The sequence below is a fragment of the Hylobates moloch genome, unplaced genomic scaffold, assembly GCF_009828535.3.
Source record: "Hylobates moloch isolate HMO894 unplaced genomic scaffold, HMol_V3 SCAFFOLD_10, whole genome shotgun sequence".
Classification (NCBI taxonomy): domain Eukaryota; kingdom Metazoa; phylum Chordata; class Mammalia; order Primates; family Hylobatidae; genus Hylobates; species Hylobates moloch.
The window spans coordinates 106,808,430-106,826,792 of NW_026652285.1; the positions used below are offsets into that span (position 1 = coordinate 106,808,430).

The following is an 18,363-nucleotide window of genomic DNA, read 5'->3' on the forward strand; positions in this document are numbered from 1 at the left end:
ACAGCTGTGCTGCACAGTGGAGCGGGGCCAGTGAGATGGCAGGGCCAGGCGCAGCCAAGGGACAGCCAGGCTGTTTCGGCCATCGATGTCATGGCTCCATCCCTTGCTGATTTATGCTGCTCTGTCCCCGGGCTTGAAGGAGGGGCAGCCCCTCAGCTGTCGAGAGCCCTGCTTCCTGGCCCTCCATCAGACCATGATAAAGAGCCTGAGCCGCCATGCTTGAGAAGCCGCCATGATGAAAAGCGCCTCCAACCTCCAGTTGCGTGTGTATGTTTGATCAGATGCCAGGGCCAGCTGTGTCTGGTCCTGCTTGTGTGGCTTGATGAATTGGGCTGTGGGTCCTGGCACCGTGGTGTCCCGGGATGGGAGCTCTGGGAGGAGAACAGCTCCTTTGCTGGACTCTGGGTTGGGGAAGGCTGAGGGTTGGGGAGGAGGAAGGGGCTTCAGCTTCACAAAGTGGTAGAAGTTCAGGTGCGGAGGAAGGGCTTCAAGTAAACCATTGAGTCAGCGGATCGCATTTTCAATGGAATCATGGGGCCTGGAGTTCATTGGACCACAGCCTGCCCAGGTTCTTCCCAACTCACTCCTCTCACCCCCTCTCACTCCCTCCCACCCACTCCCACCCCCTCTCACCCACTCTTACCCCCTCCCACCCACTCCCACCCCCTCTTACCCACTCTCACCCCCTCCCACCCCCTCTCACCCATATCTAGATGGAGCATAGGCAGCAGGCTTGGACTGGGGAGACTAAGGTCAGACCCACGGCTGCTTCTCCAGAAGCAGAGGGATACACAGATGTGACCACACTGTGTTCCAAGGCGTATGCCCCCACCTACTATGCTTGACTGTGTGCCCCCAGCCACACCTGCTTCTGTGCCCACCTGCTCCAATACACACCTGCCCCTGTGCACCACTGCTCCCATGCACACCTGCTCCCAGACACATCTGTACCAAAGACTGACTTATTCACATGCACACCTTCATATCCAGAACAGAATGTGCTCCTAACAGGTGGTGTGGGCGGGGGCACCTCACTTGCAGAAAAGGGAGGGCAATTTATTTACTGTGGGGACGGAAGCAAAGAGAGGAGACTCTGGAGTGGGCTTGGAGCCTTTTGGAGGAGATGCTGCATCTGCACTGGTGTTCTGGGCCCTCCTGCTGGCCCCACTCTCACACCCAGGGTGGACAGTGCCACTGAGGAGAGGTTCAGCCTATGTGCTAGAGGGACAAGGAGACAGGGTGGCCACACATTCATCAGAAGCCAGAGTCCCCTCCCATTGGCCAGAGTTCCCTCCCACTGGCCAGAGTCTGCACCCCTCACCCCTGCCTCCGCCTTGGGGTGTCAGAATCCACAACAGGAGAGCACCTGGGTGGGTAAAGGTCTCTACTGTGCCAGAAAACAGAGCCCCTCAATCCTCAGATTTCTGCTAAAGGCCCACGGACTGGGACTGTTTTGCAGGAACCCAGTTTTAGGGGGATGAATTGTGTCCCCCTAAAATTCGTACATTGAAGCTTTGCCTCTCAGAATGTGGCTGTGATTGGAGATGGGGCCTTTAACAAGATAATTAAGTTAAAGTGGGATCATTAGGGTGGGCTCTCATCCAACTGACTGGGGTTCCTGAAAGAAGAGGAGATGAGGACACAACACACAGAGAAATGACTGTGTGAGGGCATGGGGGGATGATGCCGTCTGCAGGCCGAGGAGCGAGGCCTTGGGTGAAACCAGCCCTGCCATCACCTCGACCTCGGACTTCCAGCATTCAGGACTGTGAGGGAATAAATCCGTGCTGTCTAAGCTGCCCCATCTGTGGCACTCTGCTGTGGTGGCTGAGCTGACTCACATACCTGGGAAGCCTGGTGACCTGGGGCACGGCCCCGGCCCCTCTCTCACCCTCTCCTCTACTCTCCACTTGGCGGACACAGGCTGAAAAAGGCTGCAAAAACAAGGCAATGAAGGACATGCTTTGTCTAAGGCCTTTAAAGTGGCGCCTTCCCCAAGTAATTTTTCAAAGAGAGCTCTGGCTTGAAAGGGGCTCCCTCCCATCTGCCCCGCTCCAGTACATAGGGAGAGTCCTGCTGGCTCTGTGGGCACAGCGGTGGCCCCTGGTCTGCTGAGAAGCCACAGCTCACGTGGAGCAGTGGTCAAGGCCAATGGGTCAGAAGGTAAACCAGGGCCAGTGGGGGTCTGGGCCCCTGGAATCGGCAGGACATGCGGTCAGCCACGGGCCAGCCCTCGGACCCGGCGCCTCCTTGTTTCGCTCTGCTGCTGGTGTGCAGGCTGCACGGTGGTTAAGGGCTGGGTTCTGGGCTACTGGGTTTAGCCACACCCTTGCTGTTCAGCCTCCAGCAAATAGTTTCTCCTCTCCGAGCCTCAGCTTCCTCCTACCTCAAAGGGTTGTTGCTCCATTGAATGAGATGAGGCAGGTAAGCAGGTGAAGCCCTGGAGGGCGGCAGGGGGCTTGGAGGAGGCAGAAGAGGATGAGTGCCCAGCAGCAGGGAGCAGGGAGGGAGGGGACTGTGGCCAGGCCTCCCTCACCTACCTTCTCATCTGAGCTTCCCAGGGACCCCCCAGAGGTCAGTTTCTTCACCTCCCATTCACAGATAACAAACTGAGGCTCAGAGACAGAATCCTCTTGCCCAAGGTCACGTGGCTAGTGACTGGTGCTGCTGGGATTCTCACGGAAGTCTGTGTGACTGTGGCGTTGGCCTGTTCCCAGGACATCAGCTGAAGGACACAGCTGCAGCCCCAGGTGCCGGATGCAGGTTCAGAGCATTCTCCTCGCACAGCTAGAGGGAACTCCTCCCCTGCATGGGACAGAGTGGGGCAGCTTCCAGCCACTCTGCCAGGCCATGGCTCACCCAGGCCCTCCTGGGCCCGCTTCAGCACTCTCTGGACCATAAATGCTTAGAGGGCAAGCAGATATCTGCCTCCAGGCACTCCATGAAGACCTGTGTTCCTCCACCTCCTCCATGGGTCTAGGAGAAGAAGGGACAATCTGGCTGCCCCTCGAGACCTTTGTCTTGGGAAGCAGCTGGCCATTTTCCAGCCAGACATGACTGTGGGAGGCTGGTGTGACCCCTCAGGACTGGTGCTGAACCATCAGGTCCACATGAGGGCAACACCTGATGCTTGCCATGGCTGCTCTGTCCAGACCACAGCTCTGCCGCTCGAAAAATAAATGAGAAGAAACACAGCCTTGGAAGGAGAAGTTGGGCCACTGGACTCCACGTGCAAGGTGCAGGGCACCTGGCCTGTTCCACTCTCTGCTAGGCACTGTGGGAAACACACAGTAATGGGTGGTGGCGCTCCCGGTGGGCCAGGAGTACACAGGGTACAGGACCTGGTTAGCCTTCTGCGGTGAGTGCCGCGAACAGGAGCAGGCCGCCAGGGAGGGCTAGATGGGAAACGACGGATAGCAGAAGACAAGGAAGACACACATGCAAAAAAGGGGCCACCTCTGCATGGGCGTGGGAGTCACTGCTGCATCGCAGGTCAATGTGGAAGGTACCCAGGCACCTTGCTCACCACATACTCCCTAAAGCCTAGAGCAGTGTTGGCAAGGAGGACGCGCGCGATCAACAGTTTCCCAAGGACTCTCGTTTTGCTCAGTTGCGGGAGGGCATGGAAGATGGTGAGTTTGGGACAATGTGCACCAGTTGCTGTTGTCTGAAACTGGGCAGGGTGGTCCTGGCGGCAGGCGTGTGGTCCGGATGCCATGGGGAGGCAGGCAGTGCACACTGGGCTCCAAGCACGGAGACCTGGGTCCAAATCTGGACTCTGCTACGGATGAACTGGATAAGTCCCCTACCCTCTCTGGCCCCTGATTTCCTCATCTGTGGATGGGAGAGATGCCAGTATTCCCTACCGGTGCGTGAGAACTGATGCAAGTGGGTGAAGAGTATGAGGCAAAAGCCTTAAGATGTGGCTGATACTCTTAGTTTGGCAACAGAGTTCGAATCCTGATTGGTACTGCCAGGCCATTCTCCCACAGTCCCTGGCTCACACATCAGGTCGCCAAGTCTGGGGCCTTCTCTCCGAGTTTCCTGGTGGGATAGAAACTTGTCTCTCCACCCAACTCAAGGCTCAGATGAGGGTGGAAACTCACATTTGGCAGCTTTCCAAGCCACCGCACCACTTGCCCTCCAAGAGAGGATAAAGTGCATCTGTCATGGCTGCTTGAGCTGCAAGCCTGAGCCATCTTACCATTGCTGAGAAGTCAACTTTTGGGGGACCTTGGGGTGGTCACTTGAGTATCAGCTCTTAAGGCGCCAGTTGTGTTACTTCAGGGCAAAGTTTAGATGCTGGCTCTGAGTTACAGGAGGGCTTGCTGACCGGCACGGATGTGCACATGGCACTGTCAGAAAGGAGCCCCACTTGTGCTTGGGGAAAAAGAAGCTGGAACCAGAAAGCCTGCACTCTCTTCTGATAACCAGGCCATGGCCTGTGTGAGCACCCCTAGTCTTCAGGGGATAGCTGGCCTTGCTGGTGGGATGGGGGCACTCCAAGGACCAAGCACAGCTGGGGCTGGTGCGCAGGCTGGGGTTTGATGGAATTTCTCACTCATTGAAGTCCACAGGGAAAGTAAAGGGCCAGTGGCTGCAGGTTAACCAACACACAGACACGCACACAGGCACACACACAAACACACACATGCACACAACTCACACCCATTTTTCCCTGATCACATATACTTTATACAAGTTGTAAAACAAAATAAAATCAAATAACAAGGAAATAGGTCAGAACTAACATTTGCTTTACTGAATGTATCTCAAGCACCTCCCCACATCTGTGTGAAGAGCTTCTCATTCTTTTCCTGCGAAATATTTGATACCTATGCAAGTGCATGTGGCAGATATGGAGACTAAAAGCCTCATCACCAAGTTAGCAACAGCGACCTATCACCCAGCTCCGGAGCCTGCCATGGCTATCCTGGCAAACCTAACCTCGGACGCCTCCCTCACCTCCTGTTTCCAGAATGGTGAGAATTAAAGAGCATTTGGGGAATTTCATGCCCAGTCTGGAGATGTAACTGGAGAGGGGAGTCCCAGCCCTGTCTGGCATCCCTGGCTAAATTGTTTGTCCAAAGGGAATGGGGATGGCCCAGGGTTTGCAAATCGTTCTTAATTCATTCTGATTCCCTCCTTTTAAAAAACTAGCCCTGCAGCCCTTGGGGAAGGGGTGTGGGTCAGGCTTCAGGAGGCTGTGCAGGGAGGCCAGGCTTGGGGAAGCTGGAGGGAGAGACGCCCACCTACCACCCAGAGACTGGCGGGCCTCCTGCTGGAGGAGACCCCGAGGGGCTTAAAGAAGCCAGGCAGGAGAATCAGGGCCCCAGCTCTTCCCCGAGAGCAGCCGATCAGGAATGCCTTCTCCCTGCACCAGCTGTCACTCCCAAGGGGATGCCTTCTTTGGTTTCCTATTGCAGAGGGGTCACCAGGGAGTGGGCAGGCGTGAGGGGTGGGGGTCTGGGGGCCGCAGAGCCAAACTTCGCCTGATTAATAACCCAGATGTTCCCGTCCAAGCACATGGAGGTCCCTGGAGCTCTTGGGAAGTCAGACCCCAGCTCGGTCCCGTGCCAATCTGCAGTTAGGAGGCAGGTCCTCGGTCCGGGTTGACACGTAGGCCACAGTCTTGGGCGCCCTGATCTGGCTGGATGGGAAGTTTAGTCTCCACCCAGAAGAGGAGCTCTGAACTCCTCCACGTTAAAGAAAAAGTTAGGCAGGGTAAACTGCAACTTTCTTTTTAATCCAAAGTGATCAAACCTCGGGGCCCCTCTGCACTGGTTCTTGGAGCACGGCCAGGTGCGGGCACCTGGGGTGGGAAGAGTGGGGGGACCAGGGTGGGCCCCCGGGCTCCGAGGCCTCCCCAGGCCCGCCCGCCTACCGGCTCTCAGAGAAAGAACAGGGGGCCGCGCCCGCCCCACGTCCGCTCCGCCCCGGGCCAGCCCCTTCCTCGCTGCGACTCGCCCGCTGTCCCCACCCCCTCGCCCGCGGTGCCCAGTGGGAGGCGGGGGCTGGCCTCGCCGAGCCCAGCGCCGGGCTCTGATTTGCTGCGGGCGTTGGGGATCGACAGCCTCCGCGGCTGCCTTCCAGGAGAGAGGGAGGGAGGAAAAGGGGGAAAAAAGTGCTCGGCGCCGAAGGCGAGGTCCGCACTCTCCGTCCCCGCGGCTGGCGCAGGACCTCACTCGAGCGGAGCGCCCACGGGGAGCGGGTCGCGGGGCGGCGGCGGCGAGGAGGAGGCGAGAAGGAGTTGGAGGAGGAGGAGGAGGCGAGGGCGAGCGAGCCCAGCGGGGTCCCGGCCGCCCCGCGGGCCAAAGTCGAGCCCTCCCGCCCGTGGGCGAGCGCGCCAGCCGCCCCTTCTAGAACAGCCGCCGCCACAAAGAAGAACGGGGGGTGCCGAGGTCCCCATGACCTCCTAAAGTGGTGCGGTCCCTGCTGAGTGCGCTGCCCGGGCCGTGACCCGCGCCCCTGTGCGTCCCCGCGCGCCTCCGAGCGCCCCTGTGCGCCCCGGCCCGCGCCCCGCCGGCATGGACGTCCATACCCGCTGGAAAGCGCGCAGCCCGCTCCGCCCGGGCGCCCCGCTGCTGCCCCCGCCGCTGCTGCTGCTGCTGCTGCTGTGGGCGCCGCCTCCGAGCCGCGCAGGTAAGGGCGCCCTGGGGCGCGGGACTGCGGGATGGGGCGCGCGCGGCCCGGGCGCCGCTGTCATCCCCGGGCACCTTCGCCCGCAGAACTTTTCTTCCTTGGCCTGTGGAATGCACGGGCCAAGACCACGAATGCCATTTGCTGGGGGCCCCCCCGAGATGACGACACGCAGACACAATGCCGGCGGGCGCGCCGCCCCCTCCCCAAACGGGCGGGTCGGGTGGGGCTGTCGCGCGAGCCGAGGAAGGACGGAGGGCTGGATCAGCAGGAGGGGTTGTCCACGAGGCGGGCAAACTTTTGTCCCAAAACCTTCCTTCTCTGTCCCACATCACAGGCGCCCAGCTTGGGCCCACACAGCCCTACAGCAGAACTTCCTCTGCTCAAAACCGGGCAGGGCCGCCCCCTAGAGTCACAGCCCTTCAAATCCCGGGACTTCTGGGGATGGGGGGAATCCCAGAAGCCTGGGCCCCCAGCACTGACCTTCCCCCAGGCACTGTCGCTCTAGGCTGAGCTGGCGCCCTGCTTTCCCCAGGGACAGCGTTTCCTGCAGCCTTGGTCACCTAAGTGTTCGGGGGCACTGGGGACCCCTGCAGGGTAGTAGACAGCCTTGCTCCTAATCCCACCCCCAAACTTCTTGATCCCTGGAAGGCAGCTTTTCCTGGATTCGCTGCTGAGAGATGGGATGCGTGGAGCAAAGCCAGAGATGGGCTTGCAGGCGGGGCTGTGAGTGGTTGGGATGATATGCAGATGTGGGATTCCTTCTGCCAAGGGTCATCCCTTAGAAGGAGGCTTGCTTCCCAGGGAGGGCGCTTCAAGGCGGGGACTGTCTGCGTCCCTGCCTGGGTTCTCGAGGGTTCAACTCTCCCTGTCGCAGTTTCCTGACGGGGGAATTTTTCTAGGCATTGCTCTTGGTAGTTAGTGGCGGGGTGGGTGTTCACAGACTCTCCAACATCAGAGCCCCCAGCCCTGGAAGGTCCCCGAGTCCTTATTGACAGGTGGGGAGATGGAGGCTCAGAGCTGTGTGCCGCCAGGTCAGGAGAAGTGGCGTGCAGAGCGATGGGACGGTGGGCTCAGCGAACTGCTGGACCAGCCCGCCGCCTGCCAGCAGGAATGCTTCTGTCTGCTTCACGATTGGAAGACAAGTGGGAAGAATCATTGTCCGTGTTCCGCTTGTCAATTAAAACACTCTTTTCCTTTTTTTCCTGGCACGATCAGTGCTTGTTGGGCTAACTGGATGAGCTGAAGTCTGGGTGTGGGGGCTGCCCTGGGGCTCTGGGGGAGGAGCCAGGAGCCTGGCCTGGTTCCCAGGACCTGGGATCTCATCCCTGGGCCGCCACCAACTCTCTCCTGACCCTGGGCTAACTGGGCTTGTGTTTCTCCAGGGGTCAGCTGAAGGTGGGGGACAATAGAGGTACCCAGAAAAGTGGAGAGGAGAAGGAAAGTGTGGTCAGGGACTGTGCCATTGCCGGGGCACTGGGCCCTGTCTCAGCGCCTCTGGGGACTTTTCCCCAGAAACTCAGGAGGGAGTCCTTCAGGGGAATCGTCACCCTAGACAGCTGGGGCAGGGCACTGCCTGGGGACCGTGCACCGGACCGGGCTTGGGGTTCCATTTCCCTCCCTGCCCATCTCCCACCTCCACACTGTCTTTTTGCCTCTCTGGTTGTCCTCGCTAATCGAAGTGCGGCTTGTTGGAAGTGGGAGTGAGGATGGCCCAGAGCAGCAGGCTATGGAGTTGGACATTTTGCTTTTGTCAGAACAGACTTTTAGAAGCATGTGAAGAGACCACTTTTCTTAGTGAGTTTTGCCAATGTCTCTCCACCTCCCAGGGTGGGACCTGTTTGGAAGTCATCCTCCGAGCATGGCCAGAGGGGGCGGCTGTCCACTGGAGATGCAGGCGCAGTGGGGAGGGGGCGGCTGTCCACTGGAGATGCAGGCGCAGCAGGGAGCCACCAGCAAGTGCCTGCTCTCTTCTCCATCTTTGGATCTGCCAGATGTTTTCCGAGGGTTTTCTGAACACAGTTCTTTTGCCTGCCTTCTTTTGGCCAAGTGTGTGAAGGAATGAAATGTAAGATTGCATTTGGGGCTGCTGAACAGTGTAATGGGGAAGGAGAGTATGGGAAATGAAACATGACCCCAATATTTGGAAATTGAGGTCATCTCCTCTACACGCCATTGGTTGACTCCAGTCACGTGATTGCTTTTTGCAATAATTTGTGGGGAGTCGGCCAAGTTTTGTGAGACTTGACAGATATCAAATGGTTAAATTTCCTCTGACTCAATCAAGTTGGCTAGAAAGACATCCTTTTCCATCCTCTGCCCTCTCCCTCCCTCTCCCCGTAAAAGAGCAGTGAGTGGGAGGAGCTCAGAAGCCCCAAGAATTCCCCAAGCCCTCTCCCTGCTCTGGTCCAGATTTGCCGGAGGGGTTGAGTTTTGGTCGCTACCCAGGGCTGTGCCCACCCAGCAGTGCCACAGCCCCAGGCAGCGGCGTGTTCCCAGTGCCAGGCTCACAGCGGCTTCTCCAGTGATGTTACCCCTGGGCTGCTCCTGCGGGGTTGGCCAGAGCCTGCTCTTCACCCCGCCCTGCAGATATTTCTGGACTCCCCACTGCCACGCCTTAGCCGAACACAGCTGGTGCTGCCCGTCCCGCCCTGCCTTCTCGCTGCCTGGCCTGTCTGCCTGCCCTGCCTCCTCCCTGGACCGCCCCATCCCACTTCCCGGGAGATAGACCTTGATGGGTGGAGCAGGGGCTGTGCGGGGCAGTGCGGGGCAGTGAGCTGCCCCGTTGGAGGGCCAGGATGAGTCCCCAACACTTCCCCAGGGCACCCACATGGAAGCCTGAGCCAAGCTGCGTCTGGCACATTGCAGGACCTGTCCCTGCTCGTCACGTGACGTGGCTCTGGGAACGGCCTTGGGAGACAGTCACACGTGGGAATGGAGGGGCTGGCACTTGCCTGGCCTGTGGTGAGCATCAGCTGCACCATCTCACTGCACCCTCACCCCGGCCTGAGAAGGGACAGAGCCTAGGAGTCGGGGGCAGGGATGCCAGGCAGATGTCTTCCATTCCTGCTGTGGGGCCCTAAGCCAATATCTGCCCTCCGCCTGGCATGGTCACTCTTTGACTTGTCACAGTTCCCTCTTCTCACTTCCCGTCGGTTTATCAGCTCTCCCCGGGGAGAAGGCCAGGACCCTGAGCGATGGTCCTGGCCTGGGGGCCCAGTCCAAACAGGGTCCTGGGAGCAGAGCCATTCCATTTGGCCAACACAGCTTTTAAGTTCCTTTCTTCCTCCTTCCCCCTCCATCCTTCCCTCCCTCCTTCTTTCCTCCCTCTCTTCCTCCCTCCCTCCGTCCCATCCCCTTCCTTCCTTCCCTTTGTCCCTCCATCCCTTCTCTTTTTACTCCAGTGCCTTCAAGAGGGATGCAGCAGCCACAGTCTCCACCACTTGCTTCTGGCCACCCAGGCCTCTCTGCACATCAGCATAACCTGCCTGGACCCGGAAGGCTTTTGCCTTTTCACCTGGGTGGGGCCTATCTTGCGGAGACAGAGGCAAATGGGATGGGGCCCCTCGTTTCCCTCCAGGAGCTCACAGTCTGACAGGCAGACTATTGTGAATTTTACTCAGGGCGCTACGTGGGATGTGCTGGGTCTCGTGTCTGACAATCTGGGAGGGTTAATTGCACTGGGGAGAGCTGGGGAGCTTCCTGGAGGAGGCCATGTGAAACTGGCCTTCCCTCCTCCTCTTCTCCTTCCTTTTATTGCAGAAACGAACCTCCTTCGTGGGGTCCTCCTCCGCCTCTGGCTTTAATCTTGCCCTCTTCCCTCCTTCCTGACAGGACATTCCACACCGTGTCCCAGAGCTCTCCTGGGCGGCTCCCTTGGCTGGAAATCCCCTCATTCAAGGGCTTGGCAGGTGCCCCCAGCATCTGTTTGCCAGGAGAATGCAAGTGCCCCTAAGGGAAGTGGCAGATCCTGGCAGCTTCCTTAACCCTTTCTCTGCCCCCGTTCCTCCTGTTTCCCTTTGGCGGGCCCTGCTGGCCTGGCACAGTGAGCCCAGTCTGCACAGCTCTGCAGACAGCTCCACAGCTGTGGATTAGGATGTGGGGGCCTCTGGGGGTGATTTTGGGTACCTGTGCTGGGTGACAGGTGGTCTGATGTGGGAGGGGACATTCCTTGGCAATCAGATTACTGAACCCCAGGCCAGCAAGGTGGATGTGAGGCCGGAGCTGAGTTTCTCTGCCTCTGAGGGGCTGTTGGATGGGCTGGGCGAGGACAAGTCACTGTGCCTCAACTTCCCCTCCTGAACATGGGGAGAAGCACATTTCTTGCTTTGAGGCATGGTTGTGAAGATTGATTGAGGCCACACCTGTGAGAAGCTTTACAGGCTGCCTGACCTGTACTCGGCACTGGCTGTGTGGGGGCGTTAGCATCGCCCCCATCTTCAGTGGTGCTTTTGCAGGAGGAAAGAGCAGTGTTCCCACAGCCCTCTTTAGCTGCAGGTATCCCAGAAGCACAGGCGAGGGAGGTGTGCCTGTGTGGGGCCTGGCCCTGCTGAGACCCCGGGGCTCTGCTGGCGCCTGCTGCCCCCCTGCCTTCCTTGGCCCCGGTTCTTTGCTTTCCCATGGAACCTCATGGGGTCATTGTCCAGGCCGTGGGGTATGATGCACGTGAAAAGCTTTAGAAGCCAATTCCAGGGTTTGCACTCGTGTGTGCGTTTGTGTATATGTGTGTCAGGCCATGTGCACGTGTGTACAATGTATGTCTCCCCGCGATCTGCCTGCACACATGTGTTTGTGGGTATACATGTGTGTTTGAGTGTGCACGCATGTGCATCCTTGCACATGTACATGCGTTCACATGGGTGTCCCGGGCTGACTCCACATGCAGGGCCTGGTGTGTTTGAGGAGCTCGTGGCAGGGCGATGTTTCTCTCCTTACCGTGACCCGGCCCCAGCTGGACGGGAGAGGAGGAGATGGCACGTGGAGCCTGCTGGTTGAGCATGAGGCTGTGGGTTCTGCCGCAGGGCAAGCTGGGTCCAGTTGGATCCGACAAGTTCATGTCTTTTTAAGCTCCCAGGAGGGCGATGTTACATTATGGCTCCCGCTTCTCCTCTATTTACATTCTCCCATATAATCGACTTGTCTGCTGTCAGTGCTTTGCCAAGTGTTGGTTTTAAAGTTTCTGGCCTGGCTGGTGGATGTGCCACGATCCTGCAGGCGGAGCTTACAGCGGCCCTTGTGGTGGTTACTACTGAGTGTCAATTTGATTGGATTGAAGGATACAAAGTATTAATCCTGGGTGTGTCTATGAGAGTGTTGCCAAAGGAGATTAACATTTGAATCAGTGGGCTGGGGAAGGCAGACCCACCTTTAATCGGGAGGGCAGAATCTAATCAGCCGCCAGCAAATATAGAGCAGGCAGAAAAACATGAAGAGACGAGATGGGCCTAGCCTCCCAGCCTACGTCTTTCTCCTGTGCTGGACGCTTCCTGCCCTTGAACATCGGACTCCAAGTTCTTCAGGTTTGGGACTCGGATTGGCTCTCCTTGCTGCTCAGCTTGCAGACAGCCTATTGTGGTGGGACCTTGTGATCGTGTAAGTCAGTACGTAATAAACTCCCATATATATGTATATTTCTATTATTTCTATTCCTATTAGTTCTGTCCCTCTAAGGGAACTCTGACTAATACAGCTCTGCTCATAGGCAGGACTGCAGCCACCAGGACATGGCATAGGGACCAGGGTGGCATGCTGGCGAAGGACAGGTAGCCGGCAAGACGCCTGGATTCCTATCCTGGTTCCAGTGTCTACCAGCAGTGCATTTTCCCACCCCTTGCCTCACTTTCCCCATCTGTAAGAAGGGGGTGGTGACTGTAACTACAGCAGGGTTTTAGTGATGTCTAATATATTACTCATATAAAGCACAAAGTAAGACCCCATTACTGCCCTTGCCACCAGGGGCCCCAGTGCAGCAGGAGGCTCTGAGGCGGTTCGGGGCCCTCTCCTCGCTGGCCTGTGCGTGCTCCCTTACCATCCTGTGGGGAGTCACACTGCTGCTTCCCTCACTGGGTAAGCAGGAGATAAGGTAAGGCAGTAAGCACCAGTGGTCAGTTCAGTGGATCACTCGCTGCTCGCTGCCTCTGAGGCTCTGAGCCTGAGCCAGGAATGTGCATCCTTGGGCAGTCGTGGGCCAGGCCAAGTTCAGCACGCAGCGTGGCCCTCCCCTGCCTCCTCTGGCCACTTGCTCTTTACAAGGAACGGAGGTCCAGGAGGTGGATGGACCTGTGCACCTCCCAGCTGCAGGCCTCTGTTCTGTCTCTGTGATGTGATGGCAGTGAGTGGTGGCTGATCACTGAAAGGAGGTGTTCCAGGCAGGGGTGGGTGAAGTTGGTGGTGGTGGTGGGGGGGTGGGCTTTGCCATCTCAGATGTTGTTTTTGTGCCAGCCCAGCCCCAGGCCACTGGAGAGAAGACAGTGGAATGAATGAGTTGGTGGCTGGATGCTCCGTGGAGGGGTGCGGGTCACTTTGAGTTGTCCATGTCAAATAGTCCGAGCCGTCACGCCCTCAGCTTCCTATCAGCAGAGGAGTTTTTCTGGAGGAATCTCAAACTAGGTAATAACCCCATATTAGCAGTAAATGTCACCATCCTTTGATGACTCAGACCTAAGAAATGGAACCACAGCCTGACCCACTTTTCTCAAAATTTAATACTCAGAGCTCTGGGGACATGGGCTCAGCCTATTTGCGGAGATGTCTCTGCCCATGAAATGGAAGCTTCCTTTATTTTCTGTTTCCTAGACCCGTGTTCTTGTAGGGAAATTTACTCTTCTTTCCTTTTCTTCCTTGCCAGGACCTTGGCAATAGGGTTTCTGGTGGCCTTTTTTTTTTTTTTTGTAAATAAATGCCACAAAATGACATAAAAACAGTATGGTGATTCCTCAAGGATCTAGAACCAGAAATACCATTTGATCCGGTGATCCCATTACTGGGTATATACCCAAAGGATTATAAATCATCCTACTATAAAGACAAATACACACGTATGTTTATTGCGGCACTGTTCACAATAGCAAAGACTTGCAACCAACCCATCAGTGATAGATTGGATAAAGAAAATGTGGCACATATACATCATGGAATACTATGCAGCCATAAAAAAAGGATGAGTTCATGTCCTTTGCAGGGACATGGATGAAGCTGGAAACCATCATTCTCAGCAAACTATCACAAAGACAGAAAACCAAACACTGCATGTTCTCACTTATAGGTGGGAGTTGAACAATGAGAACACATGGACACAGGGAGGGGAACATCACACACCGGGGCCTTTCAGGGGCTGGGGGGCTAGGGGAGGGATAGCATTAGGAGAAATACCTAATGTAGATGACGGGTTGATGGGTGCAGCAAACCACCATGGCACGTGTATACCTGTGTAACAAACCTGCACGCTCTGTACATGTATCCCAGAACTTAAAGTATAATAAAAAGTTTTTTAAAAAATGTGTGTATGTAGCAGGAGTGACTTAAGTTGAAAAACTCTGACCCTTGCATTGGGAAACAGTAATCTCCCGATGAGAACACGTGAGCGTTGTAACTGTCTTCCATTCTGCTGGCGGGTGGCCTGGGGGACCAGCACTCTTTCCCGTGTGTGGGTACAGAGGGAACGGATGAGGTCCGTATGCAAAGACATTGGGTGTGTCAGCAGGTTTGCTTGGCAGCATTTATGGACCCCTAACATGAGTCGGACCTGTGCGGGGGGCACAGGTGAGAGGCGAGCCGTCTGTGCCCTACTGGGTCTTCCGCTGCGGTGGGGGTCAGCCATCTCTGAACAGGTGGTTTTACCGAGTGAGGTGCAGTAGAAGTGGGAGTAGGGTGTGGCCATGGCCAGTCGAGGGAGGCACCTGCCAGCCCCATGGGGCGGTGGCCAATCAGAGACCAGCCTGCTTCTCCAGGGCCAGCCCTTTGGGGTGCATGCGTCTGAAGTCAGGCTCCCATTGGTGGATGCAGTTGGGGGCGTCTGAAGTCAGGCTCCCATTGGTGGATGCAGGGGGCACGTTCCCATGCATGTTCTTCCTCTGGCTCCTGTTCATATCTTCATATTCATACTGGACCCTGCTCTGAGGGTGCTCCCGTCAGCACCTGTGATCCTCAAACCCGCCCTTCGTGCCAGGTGGGATCGGCCCATTCTGCAGACGTGCCAGTCTAGCTCTTCGAGTCCAGCTGGCACAAGGGGAGGAAAACCACCCTCCACGTCCCAGTGGTCACATGGCGTGCATCTTGGTGCAGGTCCGTACAGTCACATGCATGGACGCAAGCAGCCTCTGTCCATTCTCAAGGCCAGGTGAGGGCGGTGTGGCTCTGCTCCCTCCTGTTTGTTTGCTGGGGCCGGCCTCCATGGCAGCTGGGTCCCAGCGCTTCAGAAGGGGAGCCATGGCCCCAGGCAACAGTGCGTACATGGAGCCTCTGCCTCGGTTTCTCCTTCTTCCTTTCAGATGCATAAAAATGCACATCAAGCCTGGGCACCATCTGGTGACGTCTTTATTTTTTAAATAAATGCCACAAAATGACATAAAAACAGTGTGGCGATTCCTCAAGGATCTAGAACCAGAAATACCATTTGACCCAACAATACCATTACTGGGTACCACCTCTACAAAAGTTTCAGAAACAATTAGCCAGGTGTGGTGGTGCGTGCTTGTGATCCCAGCTACTTGAGAGGCTGAGGTGGGAGGATCACTTGGGCCAGGGAGGCTGAGGCTACAGTGAGCTGTGTTTGTGCCACTGCACTGTAGCCTGGGTGACAGAGTGAGACCCTGTCTCAAAAATAAAAATAAAAATAAAAATGTACGCCAGAGAGCACGGTGGTCTCAGCTTTTCAGCTGTAGTTTCATCTTTCTTCTGGAGGACAGAGGCCCAGCCATCTGCATCCTCGGCACACACTTAGGTCAGTCACTGGGGCCTGTTGTGGGGGTGACAGGCAAGCCTGGGTGTGGGGAGAGCCGGCCTGATGCCCGTGGGCTCTGCACAGTGAGTGGGTGCAGGTGGGATGGCGGACGCAGGACAGAGGGGCCCCTGGGGGGACTTTTCTCTGGTCCTCTGCCTTCCCACCACTGTGTCCATCAGGGACATTCCCAGGATCTGTCTTTGCTGCTGGTTTTCTTCCCTCGATTTTTTGTTTTGTTTTCTTTCTTTGGGGATGATCTGAAATCCTCTTCTCGTGCTATTTCTCTGCTCTTCCCCTGGGGAAAGGAGAGTGAGGAGAAAGTGTCCCATGCCCACGTTCTTGTGGACGTTCCCCTTCCTTCTTTCTAAGGAGGGGTGGTGACTCCCAGAGGCTCTGAGGAAAGAAGGAGAAAGTGACACTGCCTCTTCTCAGAGCCTTTGGCTACGGTCGAGGTGGTGTGAAGGGTGCTCTTGAGGGAAGGGCAGGGAGCTAGATTTCTGACTGCGATTGTAATAGCTTTCTTTCTTTCTTTCTTTCTTTTCTTTCTTTCTCTTTCTTTCTTTTCTTTCTTTCTCTTTCTTTCTTTCTTTCTCTTTCTTCCTTTCTTTCCTTTCTTTTTTTTTGAGATGGAGTTTTGCTCTTGTTGCCCAGGCTGGAGTGCAATGGCGCAATCTCGGCTCACCACAACCTCCGCCTCCCAGGTTCAAGCAATTCTCCCACCTCAGCCTCCCGAGTAGCTGGGATTACAGGCATGTGCCACCACGCCTGGCTAATTTTTTTTTTGTATTTTTAGTAAGTAGAGATGGGGTTTCTCCATGTTGGTCAGGCTGGTCTCGAACTCCTGACCTCAGATGATCCACCCACCTTGGCCTCCCAAAGTGCTGGGATTACAGGCGTGAGCCACGGCGCCCGGCCCATAATAGCTTTCTAGGTAATTATTATTCATGTTATTTAGGGTCATGGTCTCAGTAATGGTCGTCTAGGTCAAAAAGTACTGCTTGAGCAGTGGAGATACTCAGCTGAAGGTTGAGAACACACAGGGCGTCCTTGGGCCGGTGTGGCGGTGACAGTGAGCTGGTGACAGCAGGCAGAGCCAGTGTAACACAGCTCTGCTGGGTGGTGCAAGGAGATGCTCCAGGTGGAGCCATCGGGAGAGGGAGAGGGGATGGGAGGGTAGGGGAGCGACTGTCCTGCCAGGGATGCCAGTGTCATCCTCCTGCCAGTGTCACCCTCCTGCCAGTGTCATCTTCCTGCCCCTGAAACAGGTGGCTTCTGAAACACATGGCTTCTCAGCCCAGGACATTTGGGGACATGTGGCAATGTCTGGAGATGTTTTCTGGTTGTCACACCTGGAGTGGGGGCAGGTCTATTGGCCTGCAGTTGGGGGAGTCCGAGGCTGCTCTGCACCCCGCAGTGCACGGGACAGCCCCCACCAAAAAGACTGACCCAGCCCGGAGGCTGCAGGAATGGTGGGATAGAGGAAGCAAAGGTGAGATTCCGTGGCCCCGCCCCATGGCCTTCTCATGGCTCATTGTCAGACAGGAGGGAGGGCCTCTTCTTAGGCCAGGTCCAGGGTTTCTCCTCATGGTGTAGACCAGCAGTTCCCAAACTTCACCAGGCCCCAGAATCCCCCCGAGGCCTCTCTTAAGGCACAGATTGTTTCTGACTCAGGAGGCCTGGGGTGGGCCCAGGAAACTGCATTTCTAACGAGGTAAGTTCCCAGACCACACGGATGCTGGGGCGTCCGGGGCTGCCACACTTTGCACACCACAAGTCGTTCTGTGTCCTCGAGCCCAGGGTCTTGGAATTCAGCATTAATGATGGTCGTGGGGTGGGGAGAAGTGCTGGAGAAAAGAGAGGAGGGTGTAGCTGTTCCTCCACCCTCTCAGGAACCTCCCACTTTCTTTATGGTGATTCCTGCTTCACAAAGGACCCATGGTGCTCTTCCCCTGCACACCTGTTGGCGGCAGTCACTCATCTCCAAAGCGAAGACTCCACTATCCGGCAGGTCTTAGGGAGCAGGGAGACCCTGGGGGTGGGGGTGAGCTTCCAGAGAAGGGGTTTCCCATGGGTTTGGCCATGAGATTCTGCTGTTGTTGATGTTGTTCTTATTATGGGAAGGCTCAGACACAGCGCAGCAAAGGTTGTGTTCTGCCTGGGGCCACAGAGACCAGCCCGCAGCCAACCCCATTCCAGCCAGAGGCCAGCCCACGCCCCCGCGCCCGGTGATTTTGAAGCCAGTCCCTGACATCAGCTGCATTCTTTGGTAACCATTTCGGTCTCCGAAAGAGGAGGACCCCTACTCCAAACTCACCTCAGCTTGCTGGCCGCGTGCTGTCTGTGCGTCTCCCGAGGCCGCCCCCCTCACCCAGATCTCCCCTCCATCCATACTATGCTCGGTCCACAGGGCCAGGCTCTGCAGAGCCAGGGATCTGTAGGACTGCAGGTGTATAGGGCTGGGGATCTGTAGGGCCAGGGTTCTATAGGGATGGTGGTCTGCAGGGCTGGGGGTCTTTCAGGCAGGGGGCTATAGGGCTGGGGACTCTGCAGGGCTGGGGGGGTTCTGCAGGGTCAGGAGTCTCTCAAGCTGGGGATCTGCAGGGCTGGGGGTGTGCAGGGCCGGGCATCTGTAGGGCTGGGGGTGTGTAGAGCTGGTGGTGTGTAGGGCTGGGGGTGTGTAGGGCTGGCGTGTGTAGAGCTGGAGGTGTGTAGGGCTGGGGGTGTGTAGGGCTGGGGGTGTGTAGGGCTGGGGGTGTGTAGGGCTGGTGTGTGTAGGGCTGGGG

The 18,363-nt window shown here is 56.9% G+C and overlaps 1 protein-coding gene across 1 annotated transcript in view; it reads left to right on the forward strand.

Annotated features, from left to right (window-relative positions):
• The first annotated feature begins 6,172 nt into the window (after positions 1-6,172).
• The window catches only part of COL5A1 (collagen type V alpha 1 chain), a 202,522-nt gene continuing 190,331 nt past the window's right edge, over positions 6,173-18,363 (forward strand). The window contains exon 1 of the mRNA XM_058445929.1: positions 6,173-6,642. Within this exon, the coding sequence (XP_058301912.1) occupies positions 6,528-6,642 (115 nt within the window). The 5' untranslated portion in view covers positions 6,173-6,527. The remainder of the gene's footprint in view (positions 6,643-18,363) is intronic.